This window comes from Pan troglodytes, chromosome 21, assembly GCF_028858775.2.
Source record: "Pan troglodytes isolate AG18354 chromosome 21, NHGRI_mPanTro3-v2.0_pri, whole genome shotgun sequence".
Classification (NCBI taxonomy): Eukaryota; Metazoa; Chordata; class Mammalia; order Primates; family Hominidae; genus Pan; species Pan troglodytes.
Window position 1 is genome coordinate 7,674,400 of NC_072419.2, and position 21,728 is coordinate 7,696,127.

Below are 21,728 nucleotides of genomic sequence, written 5' to 3' on the forward strand. Positions count from 1 at the left end.
CCGTGGAGTTGTTACAAAACTGTCTTGTGTGTGAAGGTGTCACAATGTTGTCAAGTATGTGACCTTGTATAAGAAATTGTCATGCAATTGTCCTATAGGTAAAACTGCCATGAAGTTGTCAAGTATACGCAGTTGCCACTCATTTGAAAAACTACTGGGAAAGAGTTTCTTTTCTTTTCATGTATGAGGGACAGGTTTGCTGTGTGCGTGACTTTGAACAAGTTGCTGACAGGCACTGTGCTTGGCTGCTGCTCCTGTAATAACAGAACCTGGCACACAGTAGGTGCTCAGTGAGTACTTGCCGAATGTCTCCTCGGGGCTGCAAAGTAGACTCAGACAGGTTCTGGTTCTTTCAGGTGCTGGCTTTGTCCCGTCGTGGGCTGGTCTGTTGCGACCTTGGGTAGGTCTGTTGCCTCTCACATCCTCTCTGAGCCCACTTTGGTTGTTGTAAAGTGCCCTGAGGCCTGTGTATGACGTGCCCAGCAATACTGGGGACAATAAATGCTGGCTGCTAATTCCCTCTCCCTCTTGTCGGGGGTTTATGATTCCTCAGGGCTCTTGATGGTAGCAGAGGCCTCTCGTGGCTCTTTGGGAGGCTGTGGAAGCTTCAGCTTTGGCTGAGTAGGACGTTTGCAGTGGCAGGACACCTCCAGCCAATCAGGATGCTCAGTGTCACAGGGACTGGGGGCAACTCCCACCGCTACAAACCCAGGAGGCCTCCTCTGGGGAGGATGTGAGCTCCAGGATTCCAGGAAGGGTGGGAGGAACCCTAAGGGGAGCTGAAAGCTCATTGATTCCTAAGATGAGCCCGAGTGAGAAAGGTACCAGGTTTTGAAGTTGGTTCTGCAAACGACCTTCTTCACTTTTTTGTGAAGTCCTGCAATCAACAGAGCTCAGGGCTAGGAATTAGGACCTTTGCTCCTGTCCCACCTTGGACTCAGACTCACTGTATGACCTTTGGCAGAGCACCTCGGCGCCCCCTGCCTCAGTTTTCCTATCGGAAAAACAGAGCATTGGGCTTGATAAAGAACTTTTGAACTTTTTCTTAGCCAAGGGAGCCTTCTTTTTTCCAAGATGAAATGTGATATGAGAGATCGATTCCTAAAATGAATGAGTTGAGCTGCTTTGGCTGAGGCCAGGATGGGGGTGAGGGTGAGCATCTTGAGCTGTCTTTTTGGTTTCCTTTGCCTACTTCTAGAGGCAGCCTCTGAGAGCTTGGATACCCCCTAAGGACCCTTTGAACCCCAGAGTTCCACAGTGCTAATGGCTGCAAGGCAGGTGATATAATTTTGTGGGACTCTGGAGCCTGGGTTCATTCCCACACTAGCTTCTCTGAGCATTGGTTTTCCCGTCTGTAAATAGGGATAACGACTATGCTCACATGTTGTGACAGTGTAGTAAGCTGGTTTTGTGTGCGGCATGCCAAAACAGGGTTTGGCTGACATGGGGTGCACAGCAATGTGGGAGCTGCTAGCAGTTGTGGATCTCTTCTTTCACAGGCCAGACTGCCTCAACAATCCTGCGAGATGGGTAGTATTATCTGGTCTTGCAGACAAGGAAGCTAAGGCACAGAGAAGGTAAATAAGTTGCCCAGATCCCATAGCTGGTGAGTGGCAAACTCAAAGCCAGGCAGTCTTAGTAACAGATAGTTATTATTATTTTAAGTACTGGGGAGAGTCTAGGCCTCAGAATAGGTCCAAAATAAATACCCTCCTCACCTTATATAATTAAGCTCTAAGAAAGCTTAGAAATAGGCCAGGCACGGTGGTTCACGTCTGTAATCCCAGCACTTTGGGAGACTGAGGCGGGTGGATCATGAGGTCAGGAGTTCAAGACCAGCCTGACCAAGATGGTGAAACCCCGTCTCTACTAAAAACACAAAACACCTGCACCAGGTGTGGTGGTGCGCACCTGTAATCCCAGCTACTTGGGAGGCTGAGGCAGGAGAATCACTTGAACCTGGGCAGCAGAGGTTGCAGTGAGCCGAGATCGTGCCACTACACTCCACCCTGGGCGACAGAGTGAGACTCTGTCTCAGAAAAAAAGAAAGCTTAGAAATATAACCAGCTCCCAGTGCTGAGAAGACTTGGGGCCCCACTGCCAGTGAGCATCAGGAAAGGGGGCCAGGTCTAAAAGTCAGGGCTGACTGAGGCAGGTCCTTGGTCAGTGTGTCCCTGCCAGTGTTCCTGGGAAAGCCCCAGTTCTTCTCAGCCAGCACCCTGTGTACCTGGAGCTTCCAAGGGGTGGCAGAGAGTTGGGAATGCAGTTTGGGCCTCCAGCCCAATGCTCCATGCTCCTTGCCCAGTAATCACACCTGGCACAAAGTGAGCATCTTCAAGGACCCTATTCTGGGTCTGGTCTCTCCCCATGGGCCTTCTTCAACACTCAAATCCTAGTACAAGGGAGAGAGCCCCAGATGTGGACTCTTGTCCAGTTCTGTGTGTCCTCAGGCAAGTGTCTCCCTGTCTCTGGGCTTCAGTTTCTCCATCTGTCAAATGGATTGTTAAACTCAGTGTTTCTAAAGGCCCACTGTTCACCCATCCATCCATCCATCCATCCACCCACCCACCTACCCATCTGCCCACCCATCTATCCATCCCCATCCATCCATCCATCCACCCACCCATCTATCCATCCACTGACCCACCCATCTATCCATCCATCCATCCACCCACCCACTCATCTATCCATCCATCCATCCATCTATCCACCCACCCTCCCATCATCCACCCATCCATCCATCCATCCATCCACCCACCCACCTACCCATCTGCCCACCCATCTATCCATCCCCATCCATCCATCCATCCATCCACCCACCCATCTATCCATCCATCCATCCACCCACCCACTCATCTATCCATCCATCCATCCATCTATCCACCCACCCTCCCATCATCCACCCAACCATCTATCCATCCATCCATCCATCCATTCAGCAGATATTTCTTGAATACCATCTATGTGCCAGGATCCTTTATTTATTAAAGTTAAAAGACAAATCACAGACCTGTAGAAACATTTTAGAAAGACACACAAAATCATACTGGATTGGAAATGTAAATTTCCCCAGGACTTTTGTTCACCAGTGACTCTCCAGTGCCATGCACGGGGCCACATGTCTACTAGGTGCTCTGTAAAATGTTTGTTGGATGTAAGAATGAATAGGACATATTTTGCTGTTCTAAAGAGAGCTGCCTCCGAGTCTGAGATTGGAGTCAGACATCCTCTCTAGGACTTATTGAGAGGGGGCCAACTATCTTTGTCACCCCCATCCCTGACCTGCCCCACTGCCTCCCCAGCCCATATAAGCCAGTTTCTAAAGAGGATCTAAGGAGGATTGGCCAGCAGTGACTGGGGCAGGGTAGGGCACAGCATGTCCCCAACTCCCAAGCCCAGGTGGGCTCATGGTTTGGAGGGGAGAAGCTAGGAACCATAGGGAAACAGGCATTCCATCCCTTGATTGAACTCACTCTTGTTGATCTGCCCTGTGTCCACTGGGAGTGAGTGGAGAATGAATGAGAAATGCAAAAGGGGTGGGGTCTGGCAGGGGCAGCCTGCATTGCCACCATTTGACCAATTTCCTGTCAATTTCCTATATTTGGTCAAGTGGACATTGAAGGAGGCTCTTGAGCTTAATCTAAGCCATGGTTTTCCAGCCCAAAGGGGCATGAGGCTGTCGAAGGGGGGATGGGGTGGTGAGGAAGCTAGGGTGATCTGAAGAGGTCAAGCTCGTGCTCCTTGCTCAGTAATCACACCTGTGTACCAATTAGGCACCTGCCACACGTGGGAGAAAGGGGAGGGCATGGATGGAGGCAGAGGAACATTTAGTCCCAGTCGCTCCCTGCTGCTCACTGGTGATGGCCCCAGAGTTTTCTAACACCGGGAATTGTGGAGGCCACAGCAGCATCAGGGTAGTGACAGCTGTCTCTATCCCCATTCCTTCTTCTGCTCCCCAACATACAGGGGAGAAGCAACCCAGAGGGAGGAGAGAAGAGAATGAGACAGCATGACATATCTCCCTACAGGGCAAATCAGTGGAGTCAGAAGCTGAGTCAGGCAGTGATGGGGAAGCAGTGATGGGAAAGGAGAGCTTCAGATCAGACCTGTATTTTAAAAATTCAGCACTGGACTAGGCTTTTTAATAGCTGAAAGTTACCAGAAAGCTTTGAGATCTGCCCAAAGTTATTAAGGATTGGAGTTTAAAAATACGACTGTGCATTGGGGGTGGGGGTGGGGGGTGCATGGAAAGCATGCCATGTTTGCAACCCTCTGTTACAACTTCATTATCATCATTAAGCCAGTTACACACAAAGTAAGCTAAGAATATCCTTAATACACAAAGAGCTCCTATAAATCAATAAGAAAAAGGGGAATGATCCAAGTGTGTGGAGGGAGAATAGGCAAAGGCATTACAAGGAATTTAAAAAAGAAAGACAAATAGGACAATAACCATATGCAAAGCTGTTCTACTTCCCTAAGAATTTTCAAATTGAAGATGAGAACAAGAATGAAATACTACCATGACCTACAAGATACGGAAACTGTAAAAGACTCCAGCACCTTCTTTTGAGAAGGCAATTTAGGCAGAGTCTATTATCTGTAGCCTGAGGTAGTAACAGCATTTTACAGGCAGTGTCCTGAGTTCAGAGAGGGGTAGGCACTTGTTAGAAGCCACACAGTGAGTCATGGGAGGGGAGGAGCTAGAACTCAGACCTCTGGATGGGCACCTTTGATTCTTTATCTCCAGCCAGCTGGTCCTCTCTGTCTGGGCTAGTGTACAGCCTGGCCCCTGGCCCCTGTCTGGGTAGCCCAGGTCTGCTACATCCATTGCTGCACCCTGCTCTGGGCCTGAGGATGGCTGGGGCACTGCTATTCCAAATGACATGTCTCTTATGATTACCCTGTCCTTCCTAGAGATGAAGCTTTCAATTAGTCCTGCTGGGCAGCAGCCTTAGAGGGTAGAGGTAGGACTCCAAGGTTTGGGATGAGACAAACCTGTTCTCAAATCCCAGCCCCATCTTTACTCCCTGGGACAGTTACTTAACCTCAGTTTGCTCATTTGTAAAATGAACACTGTCCAGGTACGGTGGCTCACACCTGTAATCCCAGCACTTTGGGAGGCTGAGGTGGGAGGATTATTTAAGGTCAGGAATTTGAGACCAGCCTGGGCAACATAGTGAGACGCTTATCTCTATGAAAATAAAAAAAAAAAAAATTAGCCAGGCATGGTGATGCGTGCCTATAGTCCCAGCTACTCAGGAGGCTGAGGTGGGAGGACTGCTTGAGCCCGAGAGGTCAAGGCTGCAATGAGCTAAGATCGTGCTATTGCCCTCCAGTCTGGGTGACAGAGAGAGACCCTGTCTCAAAAACAAACAAGATTAAAATGGACACAATCACCCACCCACTGAAAAGCTTGTTCCTTCCACAAATATTTATTGAGGGCCTACTATGTGCCAGGCACTTTTCAAGGCACTGCAGATACATCAGTGAATGAGACAGACCTTCCCCTCATGAAGTTTACATCCTAAGTGGGAGAGGGAGATCATTTCAGAGAATGACAGGGAATTGAATTTGGGTACACAGAGTGGCAGGAGGGAGGGCCTGGGCCGCCTGGAAGGGCATCTCTGAGATACACAAGAAAGCACTCTTGGCGGAGGGACCAGTGGGTACAAAAGCCCAGAAGCGGCAAAGAACGTGGTGTGGAAGAGAGCAGCAAGGCCAGAGTGCAGTGACTGAGGGGAGAGTGGTGGGTGGTGAGGTCTGGAGGCAGAGGGGCCAGACCCCCAGGACACATGGATGAGTTTGGATGGTGCTGGATTTTCCTGGAAGTGAGTTGGGAAGCCACTGTGGGTTGCAAGCCGAGGAGTGTCTGCCACCTTGAAAGCTTCTCTGGTGCTGAGGGGAATGGACTGTGGGGCAGGAGTAGAAGCTGGGAGCTCAGGGTGTATGGGCTGTGGTCATTCTAGTGGCCTGGACGAGGCTGGCAGCTATAAGAAGTGGGTGGATCCAGGGAGGGTGGACAGACAAGCTCTGCTCATGGGTTATCATGAAGATTAAAGGGTAAGTGACTCAGTCCACAGTGCAGCACATAGCACATGCTAGACAGATCTTAGCTGTTTTTATTTATGTATTTATTTATTTTTGAGACACAGTCTTGCTCTGTCACTCAGGCTGGAGTGCGGTGGTGTGATCTCGACTCAGTGCAACCTCTGCCTCCCAGGTTCAAGCAATTCTCCTGCCTCAGCTTCCCTAGTAACTGGGATTACAGGCACCCACCACCATGCCTGGCTACTTTTTGTAATTTTAGTAGAGATGGGGTTTCACCATGTTAGTCAGGCTGGTCTTGAACTCCTGACCTCAAGTGATCCACCCGACTCAGCCTCCCAAAGTGCTGGGATAACAAGCGAGAGCCACTGCGCCCAGCCAGATCTCAGCTTTTAAGAGACCTAGACCTAGAATCCCATGACTGTGTCTACCCCACAGCCTCCTCCATAAATGCCCCAAATCGCTTCTGCCTCTCCTGGTCATTGGTTCAAACTGTGATTCCTTGACCTCTTGTTGCCTCTTGACTTTTGCAGCTGCTGGGATGAAGTACTTGTTCTGAGTTCCTCTAGTTGCTATTTTAAGCAGACTGCATACCCTCCGGCCCCCATCTCCCAAGCTGGTGTGAAACCCAAGGCAGTATCTGGGTGGCTCCCTAAGTCGTTTTCCAAGTTGAGAATAGGTAGTAGAGTCACCTATTCTCACAACTGTGACATTCCACCCAGTCGAGGCTCCCAGACTAACTGCCCAGCCCCTGGAAGTAAAGAGATGGGAGGCAGCACCAGGCAGGAGGGAACCCAGGTTTGAGTCCCAGCTCTGCCACCTTGACCCTAGGAAGGCCCTTTGACCTCTCTGAGTCTCTGCACCTCATCTGCAAAATAGGAATGATGATATTAAAGAATCGCTTGCAGGGTAAAGTGAGGTAATAACCTGCAGAGCACCTGGCTGTGTGCCCAGCTCATACGGCAAACACTCACCAGGTAGGAGGATCCTAAGGTTGTGGGCAATGCACACAAAGCCTCTGGTGCATTGTAGGTGCTCAATAAATGGTAGGATGCCAGTAGGGAGGAGTTGAATGAGAAAAGGGGAAAGAGACCCAGTGCATGGTGGGGGTGGCAGGAACACAGGGAGTTGGGGGCTCCACCTTGGAAACCTCTCCTGGCCCTGGGGGCACTATCTCCACCAAACCCAAATCCAGGCAGCTAGCGGGACCTGGGCCTGCACAGGCATGGAAATTCTGCACTCACTGTTAGTGGGCCTCAGTTTCCTCATCCGCAAAGTGGGAACCATAACCCTTCTTACCCAGTTATAACCTGGATTCTGGGCTGGAACCAAGATGAGCAGCTACAGGCTGTCCTACCCCACCCTCAGCTGGAGACGCAGGCCTCTGAGAGCTCTGGCCGATTTTCAAAGGGACCAGAACTGCAAAAAACAGAACTAGGCTAATGCTGGCTGAGTGTTCACAGTGTGCCAGGACCTGTGCCACCCAGGTCCTTGTACTAAATCATTAAAACTTGCCATAACCCCACAAGGTGGGGGCTACACTTACTCCATTGGCAGGGATGAGAAAACTGAGGCTCGGAGAGGTAAAGGGGTTGGCCCAAGCATTCACAGGAGGAGCCAGGAGGAATGCAAAACTGAGCCCAGCTCCTAACTACTGGGGAGGAGCCCGCCTTGTGGTCCGTCACCCCTCCCTGCCAACTCCTGCCAGCTGGGCTTCCAAAGGCCGACAAATGCTATTTAAAGTCCTACCTCTCTCAGGGCCCGAGGCACACCAGGGATGGACCCTAAACTGTTTGTGGGGGCAGACAGGAGTTATATCAGCCAAGTGAAGGCAGGAGGGGGAAGGCTACTCCAAGTGCCTTTAGTCTGGAACTGTTTGCATTGCAGGGATGGAGCCCTTAGCAGTAACCCCCAGACAGTCAGAAAAGCTGGCTTTGCACACAAACGTCCTGATATGTTTTCCTTCATTCTTTCTCTTTCTCTTTTCTTTTCCCTCCCTCCCTCCTTCCTTCCTTCCTTTCTCTTTCTTTCTCAGTCTCTCTCTCTCTTTCCCTCTCTCTCTTCCTGGGGTGGGGAGTTGTTGATGCAAGAGAATGAGATGATCCACAAACTGAACTGGTTCAGCCAAAGCAGCCCTCAGCCAGGGGCGAGCGGGAAGTGTAAGCTGCTGGCTGAGAATACTCCTTGTGGGGGATTTTGAGCCCCTGTGGGGTGTTGTTCAAGCCAATGTCACTCGCCTCCAGGGGCAGGGAGTCTCCAGCTGATGTCTCTCTTAGAGGAAAATTCACCGCTGTTGAGCTTACTACCTCCATCAGAGTATGGGGAAGGGGGACCCCAAGGACAGGGTCTGGCTTGCAGCACATGCTCCGCAGATGCGTGCCAACTGCAGGCTGTGATCCTAGGGCACAGTCAGGAAGGAGCGTGGACAGAGGAGCATTGTCGCAACTGAGCGTCCCACTAGCGTCCTCAGGAAGGCCCGAGGGCTGCTGCAGCAGCACTAACACTTGGAAGAATCCCTCGCGGGAAGGGTGGTCCAATGTTGAGGAGTAGCAGATCCAAGCTCACACTCTGGAGTGTGACTTTGCTTGTTTATTTTAAAAGAAGGGGTGTCACCACATTGCCCGGGCTGGCCTCGAACTCCTGGGCTCAAGCCGTCCCCCCACCTCAGCCCCGTGAGTAGCTGGGATTTCAGGCGAGAGTCAATGCGCCTGGCTCTGGGGTGACTTCTTGTAAGACCTTCTCATACAGACTTTTTACTAAGATCAGAAAACCCAGACCATAAGGCAGAACAATGCCCCTCTCCCCACTCAAAAACCAATGGATTTGACCACACTGACAGCATGGTAAGCAATGATTTCTACTCTCCAAAGGTGAGGACTCTACAAAGTCAGATTAAAAAAGATTTTTTTTGTGTTAAAATGAACATGGGATTGATATCTAGGTAATACAAGGAAGCCCTACAAATTGACAAGAAAAATTCAGGAATTCCAATTTTAAAAGTGGGAAAAATAAAAATAAAATGTTTAAAAAGTGAAAAAAATAAAATTTAAAATTAAAAATCAGGTGAATAAGAATTACATGATTAAAACAAATTTAAACAGTTAAAATAACATTCAAAAACGAAATTAAGTAACAAAATAAAAATTTAAAAATAAGGTATAAAAATAAAGTGTAAAAATCCATTCAAATAAAAAATACATTTGTAAAATAATTTAAATACATTAAAATTAATAAAAACAAAAATGTTAAAAATAAAAGTAAAATGTTTAAGTGAAATAAAATTTAAAAATGTAAGAATACATGAAAGAATTTTTACGAGTAAAATAAAAAATCAGCTATTTTTAACAATCTAAAGAATAAAGAAAAACTAATAGAAACATCAAAGGAGAGCAAGGTCTTGCTAGATGGATGCTGATGAGGTGCTGTGAATTAAGGAGTCCGATTGGCTCAAATGCCTGCAGGGAGGCGGGGGAAGTGAATGAGGGGGGTGGTGTAGGGAGTGAGAGAGGAGGAGGAAGTCAGAGCATGCCCGCAGGCAGCATCTGATTCGGTTTTTCCAGCCCGCTGTGGGCAGAGGGCAGGACGTCAGGCCCCATCATGGCTTCCCCCCAAAATAGCCATCACATCATTTATGCATTTGTAATGTGCTGGCAACATACGCACACGCACACGCATGCATGTTACATCACCCCATCCTCACTGTCCCATCCTCACTGCTGTCCTCTGAGGTCCACTTTCTTTTTTTTTTTTTTTTTTTGAGACGGAGTTTCGCTCTTGTTGCCCAGGCTCTGAGGTCCACTTTCATAGAGGAGTGAACAGAGACTCAGAGAGGGTGGGTCACTGTGCCACAGTCACACAGCACTTAGGACCACCCTATCCTCTGAATCTGGCATGCTCAAAATGACCTTCTTTAGATGAGTTAGGTCTGCTGAGGACTTTCAAACAGAGGCAGGGCCATCTCTGACATCAGGCTCGAACGTTCTGTACACTAGGAAGAGCCCAACACCCCCCTCCATGACGCATGACAGTTATCACCATTAAAGAAACACTGACTGTCTTCCAGGGGGGTCACATGCATAGTCATCTTGAAAACCATATGAGGTAGATGCTCTTATTGTCCCCATTGTATTGACAGACAACATCGAGATTCAGGAGTCAAATACTGTCACCCAAGCATGGCAGTAACAGAACTGGGAGCTGAGCCCAGGACTGTCCACAGCCCAAATCTCACACTCCCTGCGTGGCACCAGGCCCTTTTAACCATCATTGACAAGCACTCCCTATGTACTAACAATGCGTTTGTCTATGTTTCATGCCTCATTTTGCAAATTAGCCAACGGGGGCACAGAAGGGAGAGATGACCTGCCCAAGGTCACTCAGCCAGTAAGTGGCAGAGCCCACAGCCTTCGTGACAGCCTGCCAAGCCCCCAGTGCTCATCCGGGACTTGCTAGAGACAGCTGTGCCCACTGGCCAACCCCAGATCAGGCTCAGAAGGGCAGCTGTGACATTCCTTCTCTTCATGTCTCCACCCCGGCGGATGTGGGCTCTGCCATCGGGCTCCAGGGAAAGTGGAGGCTTCCAGAGAAAGGGAGTGGTTTCCCCATGTGGCCTGGGTCCTCTGGGCTTGGGAATGCCTCTGTTTTGAGCTGGTGAAACAGAATTTCCCACCCCCTCCGCAATGGCACATCAGAGCCCCCACTATGGGCCACAGAGCAAGGGCCCTATGAATCATGCTGCATTACTGCAAGAAATCATTCCAGGGCAGGCAGTGGCGGCCCAGCATGGGACAGCAGTGTCCGGGTGGAGTTGGCGTCACCCATCCGGAGATGGGAAGCAGACCATTCCCGAAGGGATCTGGAAGAATCTCCGAGGGCGGGGCTGAGGGCAAATGTGTCCTGGATGCTGCTGTTCCACAGGGCTAGGAAAAAAAGCTCCAGCCCACAGAGACCTGGGAGCGACTTTTCCCCAGCCTGGCTGTGTGTCCTTGGCAAGTTGATTCCCCTCCCTGAATGTGGAAGGCCTCATCTGTAGAAGAGGGAGAATAATAGGGTCAAGCCACTTCATGGGGCTATAATGTGGGTAGCCTGGGAGGAGGGCTGGCATGGTGGTTATGGACTCAGGCTTTGGAATCAATTGTCTGGATGGAATCCTGGTTTTTGCCAAACTTACTCTGCCAAGCTATGGGGTAGAAACATGAAATTGCTAATATTTGGCTGTTTATGACCTAGAAAAATGGCAACTGCATATACTTCAATGAATGCGCCTCTCTTTTAACTGCTTCCTCCTCTGTAAAATGTGGGTAATAACAGGCCCCTCAGAGGGGTGCTGTGAGGATGAAATGAGGCTGGGAGGCAATTAAGTTCAGTAGTTAGAGCTGGGCTCTGGGGCAAGGAAGGATGTGAACCTTGGCTGAGTGGCCTTGGGCAAAGTTACTTAACCTTCCCGTGCCTCAGTTTTCTTGTCTGTAAAATAGGAATGCTACTGCCCACTGCACAGGTTTATTAAGGTAATTTAATCAATTAATACATACAAAGTACATAGAACAGTGTCTGAAATTGTTACATAAAAGAATGCAGGTAACATCTGGCAACTCCTGCACCCTCATGTCTACTCACATAAATGCTCAACCACGAAACAAAATCCAAAGTGACTTTTGTAAACCTTTGATGCCAATGAAAGTTAAGTATTTTTAAAGAAAAAATATGTTTTGGGGAACATACATGTGTGTAGAGATGTAGGTGAGGAGTGTGCTCCCCAGGGTCCACCCCCAGGGCTGTTCTATGTCCTGATGGTGCCTATAGCCCAAGACTCTGAGGACAGGACTAGCCTTGAGGCCATGATGGCTCCGTGGCTTGGTCTCTTTCACAAAATCACACAGCCAAACCTCAGACCCTGTGGAGAGGCTCCACCTTGCCTAGGTAACTCTAGAGGCCCTTAAGAGGCACCCAGCCCTGGGCTGGCCTCTGATTATTAAGAAATTCCTGCACACAGCCTTGGATGTGCGAAAGCCCTCCAGCTTCCATCCTGTCTTAATTTTTTTTTAGATGAAGTCTTGTTCTGTCACCCAGGCTGGAGTGCAGCAGTGCAATCTCAGCTCACTGCAACCTTTGCTTTCCAGGTTCAAGTGATTCTCATGCCTCAGCCTCCTGAGTAGTTGGTAGTTGGGATTACAGGTGTGCACTAACACACCCAGCTAATTTTTGTATTTTGAGTAGAGATGGGGTTTCACCATGTTGGCCAGGCTGGTCTCGAACTCCTGGCCTCAGGTGATCTGCCTGCCTCAGCCTTCCAAAGTGCTGGGATTACAGGCGTGAGCCACTGCACCTGGCTCCATCCTGTCTTCTGACATTTGTCCCAGCCCTGGGAAAAAAGGCAAAGCACACTGAGCATTTCCAAGTCACGCGGGGGGAGACTGAGGCTATGAGAGGCTCGCAACCTATCAGGCTCTGGAGCAGGCTGCCTTCCTCTACCAATTCAAGTTTTGCCTTCACCGCTAGTCTCCTGAACCCTCACTTCTACTCACAGCTGGGTGACCTTGAGTAAGGTACTTCCCTGCTTGAGTCTCCAATTTTACAAGGATTGGTCTCAAAGGTCTCACTTGGCCTTTTTGGCCTTATCACTTCATTATTCTAGAACCCTTCTCCAGAATTTCAGAGAGAAAATGAAAGCTGAATTGCTCTGCAAACTATAAAGTGCTACACAAACAAGAAGGTGGTTAATGGCAGCATTAGATGGGTTTTCAGAAGTCTACCGTAGGCAGGATTTGCTGTGGGTTTTGGAATTAAGAAGACCCAGCTCACACATGTATTTGCGACGTTACTTTGGATAAGCCAGTTCCCCTCTCTGAACCAACTTCCCTCTTCTGTAAGCTGGCGGTAGAGGCATATCCACCAGGCAGGACTGGGGTGAGGACCAAAGGAAAGGAGCGTGCAATGTCTGCCATGCCCTGGCCGCGCAGAGGTGTTTGATGCAGGAGGAGATTTAGGGCCCCGACACATCATTCCACCTTCCAGGAGCTAAAATCCACACACCTGGGGAATGATGTAGCTGTCAGATTCAGGGCGATTAGAAACAAGCATCTGAACTAAGGCAATTGTTTGGAGCTCCAGAGACAGACTCTCTGGGCTTACATCCCAGCACCCCTGTCTGTTGCTGTACCACCCACTGGGCCTCAGTCTCCTCATCTATAATATAAAGATCCTCCTGGAATCTGCCCCTTACAGCTGTCAGGAGGGCCTCCATTAGGCCATGACTGAAAGGGGCTGAGCACAGAAGATGGACTCAGCTGGTCCAGCAGCCTCCACACTATTTTGACAATGGTAAGAAATACATTTTTATATCAGTAGACACAGTAGTACACACATGCACATGCATGCACACACTCACATACATCCACATATATGTGCACGCACACTCACCCACTCATACACCCATTCACATATATGTGTAAACTGAAACACATTTCTCATAATAATAGTTTTCACACTTGCAATGCACTCTGATATAGTCTAAAAAGGAGGTTGGCAAAAATCGCAGCCTCTGGACCAAATTTGGATGCTTTTGTGTTGCCTGTGAGCTAAGAGGACTGGAGTACGTGACAGATTGTATGTGGTTTGCAAGGCCTAAAGTATTTACTATCTGACCCTTCGCAAAAAATGTTTGCTGACCCCACTCTGTTTTAGTCAGTTCTATTCCATTCCGTTCTGTTCCGTTCCGTTCTGTTCCATTACCATTCCATTCCATTTCATTTGAAAATGCTGGCTATTGCTAAATTTATTGTCCTCACCTGCTGGTGCATTGTAAACCTCAGCTTGGAAAACTTTAAACTAATGGGAGCTTCAGTTTTTTCACCAGATGGGAGGATGGATGAACAAACCCTATCCATGTGACACCTTAGCCAAGCAACCTCCCCTCTTTGTCTTGGATTCCCCAGCTGAGGCTGAGACCACCACCACCAGCCTGCTCTCAAGGGTGTGCTGAGGTGCAGCCTCAGAGGTCTTGTCCATGATGTTCTCATTGATGGATCTCAAGAGCCCAATAGTAAATACTTTAGGCTTTTTGCACCACATACGATCTGTTGCATATTCCAGTATTCTTAGCTTGAAGGCCATACAAAAATAGTCCTCTGGCGGCAGAAATGGAGGAACACCCATCTCTGCTGTCCTTTTCAACACCCAGCCCAGGGCCTGGCCCACAGGAAGGACCCAATAAGTATTTCTTCATGATGATGGTGACTGGAGAATGGTACCCAAGGCCCTCCATGACTGGACTCCGGCCCAATCTGCAATCAGAACTTCACTTCCTTCGGCCACGCAGTCCCTTGTGCCCTCCCCACCTGGCCACACTCTCTCCTCATCCTGCAGAGGTCCTCACCTTACTGCCACCTCTGCCTGACAAAATCCTAAATCCTACTCCCCCCGATGGGGTTCCTCTCAGACACTTACACCTTGCAGCCCTGGCAAATCACTGACATGATTCATTTCTATATCTATTGCACGGGCTTTGGAGCCTCCAAAACTCTGGGTCCAGGTCCTGGCTCAGCAGCTGTGAGCTCTTTGGCAGGCCATTGATGCTTTCTGAGCCTCAGTTCCCGTGTATGGGAAACAGGCATAACACAAGGCAGTGGCAGAGTGAGGATGCGCAGCCCCACCTGCACAGCTCCCGGCACATGGCCCGCCTCCCTCCTTCCTCAGTGGCCTCAATCTCAGTGGCCTGAATCTCCTTCAGTGGCTGGGCAGGGGGGTTGGATGGTTTCCGTTCACAGGAGAGGGAGGTGGGGCCCCCCGTGGTGGGGCAATGGGATGGAAAAGCAGCATCTCTTTTGCACCCAGGCTTGGCTTCAGAACGCCGAGTGGAAGAAGGATGGCAAATGGAGCTCAATTGATTGACCACCTACTATCTGCCAAGCATTCAGCTTTCCATTTCTCAACCAGCCCCTATGTTATGAAGAAACCCAAGCCGAGAGACCCAAGGTTACATCCTATTAAGACTCAGCGCCATTCCCTCAGCCCTCAATGTCCAGTCATTACCCAACCCCGCCCTGTAGGAATCCCTTTCAGAACTACCCCTGCATCTAAACCTGGCTTCACCTGGATGCCAGCACTCGGGGGACATACTTTGTTCGTGCCCAGCGATGGCGCCTGCTTGCCCAGGGCTTGGTGCATCTGTCCGTGTACAGGAGACAGTGCTGTCTGCCTGGCCCTCCACATGGGGCTTTGCAATTTAAACGGAAGCGTCATATTAACTCCACATAACAGGCCTCTGGAGTGGGCACTGCCACAGTCAATTTACAATAAAGAAAAACAAGCTCAGAGAGAGGAGAAGGTTTGCTCCAGATGCACCACAAGCTAGAGGCAGAGATGAGCTTAACCCACGTGAGACCCCACTCCCTTCCGGTCCAGGGCATGTCTGCTCTGCTGTAAAATGGGAAGGGAAAGTGGTCAAATCCTTATGAAGCCCCTACTGTGTGCCTTTGGCCCCCTTTCCTCTTGGACTGCAGTAAATCTTCCCAATTGCTCAGAGAGGTAGGTGTAAGTTTTCCCATTTCACAGATGGGGAAGCACGGACGGGAGAAGGCATGTGGCCTGCTTAATGTCACATATCTAGGGCAGGAGAGGGCTCAAGGTTTGAACCCAGGGCTCTTCACTTTGCCCCTTGCTTGCTCAGGTCTAGAAAGATCCAGAAGCTCCATGTGAATGTGGGGGTCCCTCCCCAGAAGGCCTTGGATGTCAGGGAAAGTCAGTCACAGGCTGGCATCTCCTCCTTGCCTAAATGGACCTCCAGATCTAGGGATGCGAACCAGGGCCCCCTCACTCTGCCCTACTGTCCCATTGCCAGGACACCCCAGCATGTTTCAAAAAAATGTCCCCATCTGGTTCTGATTCATTTACACTTCATTAATCAACATGCTGTTTTGTAAGAGACACTTGAGATCCAAGAATCTTTCTCAAGTCTTTTACTTCATTCTTTCCTAGAAAGAGAAAAATTGGGCTTCATTAAGACGCAGTGACGCCGGAGCCTGAGGAAGGATGGGCCTGTGGGAACCAGGCCTCAAGCAGGCTCAGAGAGGGCAGATGCCAGCCCAGCACCTCATTCCTCGGGATTGTGCAGACCTGGCTTAAACGCTAAGGCCAAAGACTCAGGCATGGGGGAGGCTGGAGAAAGGTGGGAAAGGGTCATCCCTCTATGGTGGCAGCTCCCCAAGGACAGGCCCAGGGCTGCTCACCTGGGTATCTCCAAGGTCCCCAACACAGAGCCTGGCACAGAGGCTGCCCTGTGAAATGAACAAGTGAATGAATGAAGCACTGCCGATACCCAGGTGTTTTCAGGACACATTCTCCTGCCAAAGTTAGACAAGGTCAAAGCTGGTAGGACCCTGAGGGATTGTGTACAGAATTTTCCAAGCAGATGCCTTATGAGAAATGGTCTCTGATGTGTAATATGTTTGGGAAAGGTCACTCTCTCTCTCTCTTTTTTTTTTTTTTTTGAGACAGGGTCTGCTCTGTCGCCCAGGCTGGGGTGCAGTGGCACAATCACGGCTCACTGTAGCCTTGATGTCCTTCCTGGGCTGAAGCAATCCTCCCACTTCGGCTTCCTAAGTAGCTGGGACTACAGGTGTGCACCACCACCAACATGCCTGGCTATTTTTTGTATTTTTTTATAGAGACAAAAAATGTATTTTTTGTAGAGTTTTGCCATGTTGCCCAGGCTGGTCTCGAACTCCTGGGCTCAAGCTATCCTCCCATCTTGGCCTCCCAAAGTGCCAGGATTATAGGCTTGAGCCATCACACCTGGGTTACACTGTCTGTCTCCACCTCTTCAGCATGCTCTGATAAGTCTCACAGCCAAGAAATCTGCTAAACCCAGCATTTCCCAATCTATTTGACCAGAACTCCTGTGGCTGCCTTGCAAAATACGCTACAGGAAGGGTTTATCTAGCTCTGGTCCCCACTGCAGTGCCAGTGGGAAACTGAGGCTATGGGCGGGGGACAGAGAAAATCCACTCACCCAAGGTCACATGACACAACTGGGTCAGGGGTGTGACTGAAATCCAAGGCTATCTCCATTGTACCCCCAACAAATAAATGGAGCCCTAAGCCTCTTCTGAAGATGCTAGGCAGGTGTGTGTCCCAGAGGCAAGAGATCAGGTACTGGAGGAGGGATGCTGAGAGCCCCTCACCAAATTGTGGCCATATCCCTACCTCCTCACTGAGCTCCTGGGGAGGTGGTGGTGAGCTGTAGATGGGGCGGGGGGCAAAAGGGGCAGGATAGGAATTTTTCATTTTTCTTTTATTTTTTTGTCTTTTTTGAGCTGAGAAGCATCTTAAAGTCTTCTAAACCAGCTCCTTTTTGTTGTTGTTGTTGTTGTTGTTGAGACAGAGTCTCACTCTGACACCCAGGCTGGAGTGCAGTGGCATGATCTCGGCTCACTGCAACCTCTGCCTCCTGGGTTCAAGCAACTCTCCTGCCTCAGCCTCCCAAGTAGCTGGAATTACAGGCGCCCGCCACCACATCCAGCTAATCATTGTATTTTTAGTAAAGACAGGGTTTCATCATGTTAGCCAGGCTGGTCTCAAACTCCTGATCTCAAATGATCCGCCTGCCTTGGCCTCCCAAAGTGCTGGTATTACAGGCGTGAGCCACCACACCTGGCCTAAACCAGCTGCTCTTTAGATGAGGAAACTGAGGCTCTGAGAAGGGAAGACAAGCACACCTCAGAAGATATCTTCTCAGCATTATGTCAGGCAGATTGGGATTCGAGCCTGCTTTGCTACTCACCTGCTGTGCAACCTTGGACAAGTCAGTTTCCTTCTCTGAACCTCAGTTCCCTCATCCAGAAAACAAGCATCTCTCCCCTCCCTCCACTAAGCCACTGTGAGTAGCCAAAGACACAGTGGACAGGAAATGAGAATGATTAATACTTACGAGCACCCATTAGGAGCCTGTGTCCTTAGCTACTCGTCTTGCTCACAATCTTCCTTATGAGCAGGATACTTGAGTAAAAGATGGGTTGATGAAGGGAAAGGGGGTTTGTTTGATTTTTTGGTACTGTTTAGAATGGAGAAAGATCTCAGAGATCTTCTAAAGGACCCTCAGATGGGTAAAGTGAGGATTGGACAGGCAAAGTGACTTATCCAAAGTCACTCAGTTGGTAACTGGGGAAGCTGGGATTTGAACTCAGTTGACCTGGCTCCAGAGCCCATGCCCCTAACTACTAAACAAAGGCCATTCACAAAGGAGTGTCCCCATAGAGTCCCAAACTCACCCCAGCTCAGCTGAAAACCACACGCCTCTCCAGTACCTTGTCTCACTGTCACAGCAAGAACTGGGGCCTCTTGGGCCACAGTCTCCCCAACCCCATCCAATCCCACCTCCCAATTCTCCCACAGCCTCTGTCTGCTTCCTGCTCCATTCCAGGAGTGACTGTGTCGCTGTAGGGCTTTCACACAAATGGAAGGCCCCAGAGGGCAACCCATCCTCTCTCATTTTCCTTCCCCTTTATCCTTGCTCAGACCCGATGCCAGGGCTGGAAAGAGAGAAGACACCAGCTGGACAATTCAGCAGTTATTTAAACCAGTCTGAGCCTTGGAATCCCAGGCTTTATTAAAACTGGACGACCCCTATGTCATGAGCATATAGTTGGGATTTGATGAGCTAGGACATGAAAAACCCGTGGCATAGTGGCTGGCATTCGGCTGCTGATCTTAAGAGTGGCACATGGAGGCCAAAGGGCTGCCCAGCTCAGGCAGGCGATTTGCTCACTTGCTCACCCGCTTACCCTTCTCTGAGGCACAGGCTCTACCAACTCCTGCTCTGCAGGGCCAGCCTCCAACCCACCTTCTGAGGATGTTCTGACTCTCACAGCGAGGCTGTGGCATAGGACTCCCAGGTGAGAGTGCATGCGGCCCCTGGTACATTTATAATCTGAACCTTGGCTCATCTTCCTAGTGGCCTGAGAGGTCAAGATGGAAAAGCTAAGGCTCTCTGAGGGGCTGGACTTCTTCTAGGTCATCCCCTATTAGAATAAGTGAACCCGAACTCAGGTCTCAGGTCTGGCTGAACTCAACAGAGGGGGGCCATGGAGGATCACTGCCCTCTGGGAGGTGACACCAGGAGTCAGGGTGAGTGATGAGGCTGGGACTGGGGCCTCTGGACGCCCAGCCCAAGGCTCTCTATGTCACTTCCTGGCCGAGCATGGATGCTTGGAATGGCTTCTACGCCACTGAGTCTGTCTCCTAGTCCCTGTGCCCCCCAGGCTGGCTCTTGAGTCTTCTGTCTCTGCACGAAGCCATCCTCCTTTCTGCTGACCATGCGGCTACTACGGAGAGCCCTGCTACCCTCTCCCTTCTGGGTGAGTCTCCTTGGCCCACCCTGCTCAATGGCTCGCTCACTGGGTGCCCTGGAGCCTCAATCTCCCCATCTTAAGTGAGGTTGAGACTCGTCTGGAGGAGCGAATGGCCCAGGGCGCCAGGCACCAGGCAGATGCCCCCAAAGCCGCCGCCCCCGGTCCTCCGGCCCCCGGTCTGCCCCGCAGCGCCTGCCCGGCCGCCCTGCCCAGCCACCCCTTGTACCTTGCTTCTTCCTTCGGTTCAGGGCGAGCATGTCCACGGCGTGGGCGACGAGCAGGAGCAGGCAGAGTGGCGCCCGCATCTGGGCAGCCTGATCCGGGCTGGCGCTCCCCAGGCGGCCCGACGGCCCAAGGGCCCGACGTCCCGGCGGCGGCACGGCGGGCGCGGGGGCTGCTGTGGGCGCGCCGGGCGCATCCGCCAGGCGCGGGTCGGTCCGGCCGCCAGGGACCCGCGGTCCGCCCAGAGGCCGGCCGCCAGGTCTAGCGAGGGCGTTGGCGGAGCCGGGGCGCTGCCCTGGCGGGGAGGAGCCGGCGCGGCGGGGGCGGCGCGTTAACCAGCTCGGGGCCCGGGAGCGCGGGGGGAGGGGGCGGGGGTCACCCGGGTCAGGGTCCTCGAGTTCGATCTGTCCCGCAGCCCGCGGTCTTGCGTCTTTCCCGCCCCCAGCACTGCCCCCGAGCACGTGCACGTGCCCACCGCCAGCCACAGGTACGCACGCGCGCGCAGGTACGGATGCGCGGACACCCGGAGACCCTTGCAGTCTCCCGCGCCCTCTCAGCGTCTGTGATCTTCCTTCCCTCCCCCCAGTCCCCTTTCTCTGTTTGTTCCTCCTTCTGGCCCTTAAGGACAACTCCTTGTCTCCTGCTTTCTCGGTCTTTCCGCGGCCCGCGCTCCCCTGCTCTGCCCCCGACCCTGCCTGGCTGTTCCTGCATCCTTTACTCTTGCCGGCCGTCTCTCTCTCAGGCTGTCTGTGTCCTCCTGGCTGGGCCTCTGGTTCTCCCTTTTCTCTGTCTCTCCCTTCAACCCCATCTCTCCCCTTCTCCCCTCCTGCAGGGTGGGGTGTTTGCGGGGCTCCTGCTGCCTGGCTTTCTCTTTTTCTCTCTACTCTGTCTCATTCTTTAACAGAGGCCTGAGCCCCTTCTGGCCACTAACCCTGAATGTTTCCTGCGCAGCCTGCGGGGATCATCTACTCTGACTCAAAGTGACCAGCACCTCATAAATCCACTAGTGACAGGGCTGGGGACCTGGACTGTGTTTCCTCCAACCTTATCACCAGGACTGGGAGCAGCTGGTTCAAGTTTAACCCTTTCAGAGCAAAATTCCTCCTTCAACCCGACAGCATGCTCACCTCTCCTGTCACTATAACCACCAAAAACAACAACAATCATGCTAGCTATCATTTGTGAGGCATATATGGTGGGCATTGCTAAGAACTTGACATATAATAGAGTCTTCAAAACAACCCAATGGTTTGGGTTTCTATTCTGAGTCATCCCACTTTTCTGGGGAGCAAAGGGAAGCTCAGAGAGGCCAAGTGACTTGCCCAAGGCCACACAGCAGGTCAGTGGCCATTCTGGTCCAGTGCCTGCCCCTCTTAGCCACTTCTCAGGCACAGACTCATCAGAATGGAAGAGGCCTTGGAGGGAGGCCTAGAGAAACTTACACTTGACACTCTCTTGCTGAACAATTGTCCTTCCTTTTTCTTTTCTTTTTTCTTTTTTTTTGAGATGGGTTTTCACTCTGTCACCCAGGCTGGAGTGCAATGGCGCCATCTCGGCTCACTGCAACCTCTGCCTCCTGGGTTCAAGTGATTCTCCTGCGTCAGCCTCCCAAGTAGCTGGGATTACAGGCACCTGCCACCATGCCTGGCTAATTTTTGTAGTTTTTAGTAGAGACGGGGTTTCACCATGTTGGCCAGGCTGGTCTCAAACTCCTGACCTCAAGTGATCCACCTGCCTCAGCCTCCCAAAGTGCTGGGACTACAGACGTGAGCCACCCCACCCAGCCTGTCCTCTTTTTTCCTACATGTGGAGCTTGCTCCAAAAGAAATGGAAGGTAAATGCTGGTATCTCCTCCAGCTCCTTCTCCCAGTGCAATGAGGGACACTTGAAGGCATGGCAGGGGCAGGGGAAACACACAGAGAGTGTGGCAGCTGAAGGTACAGCCCTGGCCTGGCCATTCTTTCTGTGGGGCCCCAAGAACGCTGGCAGACAACACGGAGAACTTGGTGGAATGTCAGAGCCAGCCCACCCAAAGTGCTCCATTTCACAGATGAGGCCACTGAGGCTTCAGGACTGGGGGGTGCCTAGATTAGGCCACCCAGTGAGTCAAGG

The 21,728-nt window shown here is 51.0% G+C and overlaps 1 protein-coding gene across 3 annotated transcripts in view; it reads right to left on the minus strand.

Annotated features, from left to right (window-relative positions):
• Positions 1 to 20,500, minus strand: part of RSPO4 (R-spondin 4) — a 42,491-nt gene extending 21,991 nt beyond the window's left edge. For all 3 annotated transcript variants that reach the window (XM_016937270.3, XM_016937269.3, XM_063803319.1), the window contains exon 1: positions 19,621 to 20,500. In XM_016937270.3, coding sequence (XP_016792759.1) covers positions 19,621 to 19,699 — 79 coding nt within the window. In that variant the 5' untranslated portion in view covers positions 19,700 to 20,500. The remainder of the gene's footprint in view (positions 1 to 19,620) is intronic.
• Positions 20,501 to 21,728: the final 1,228 nt, after the last annotated feature.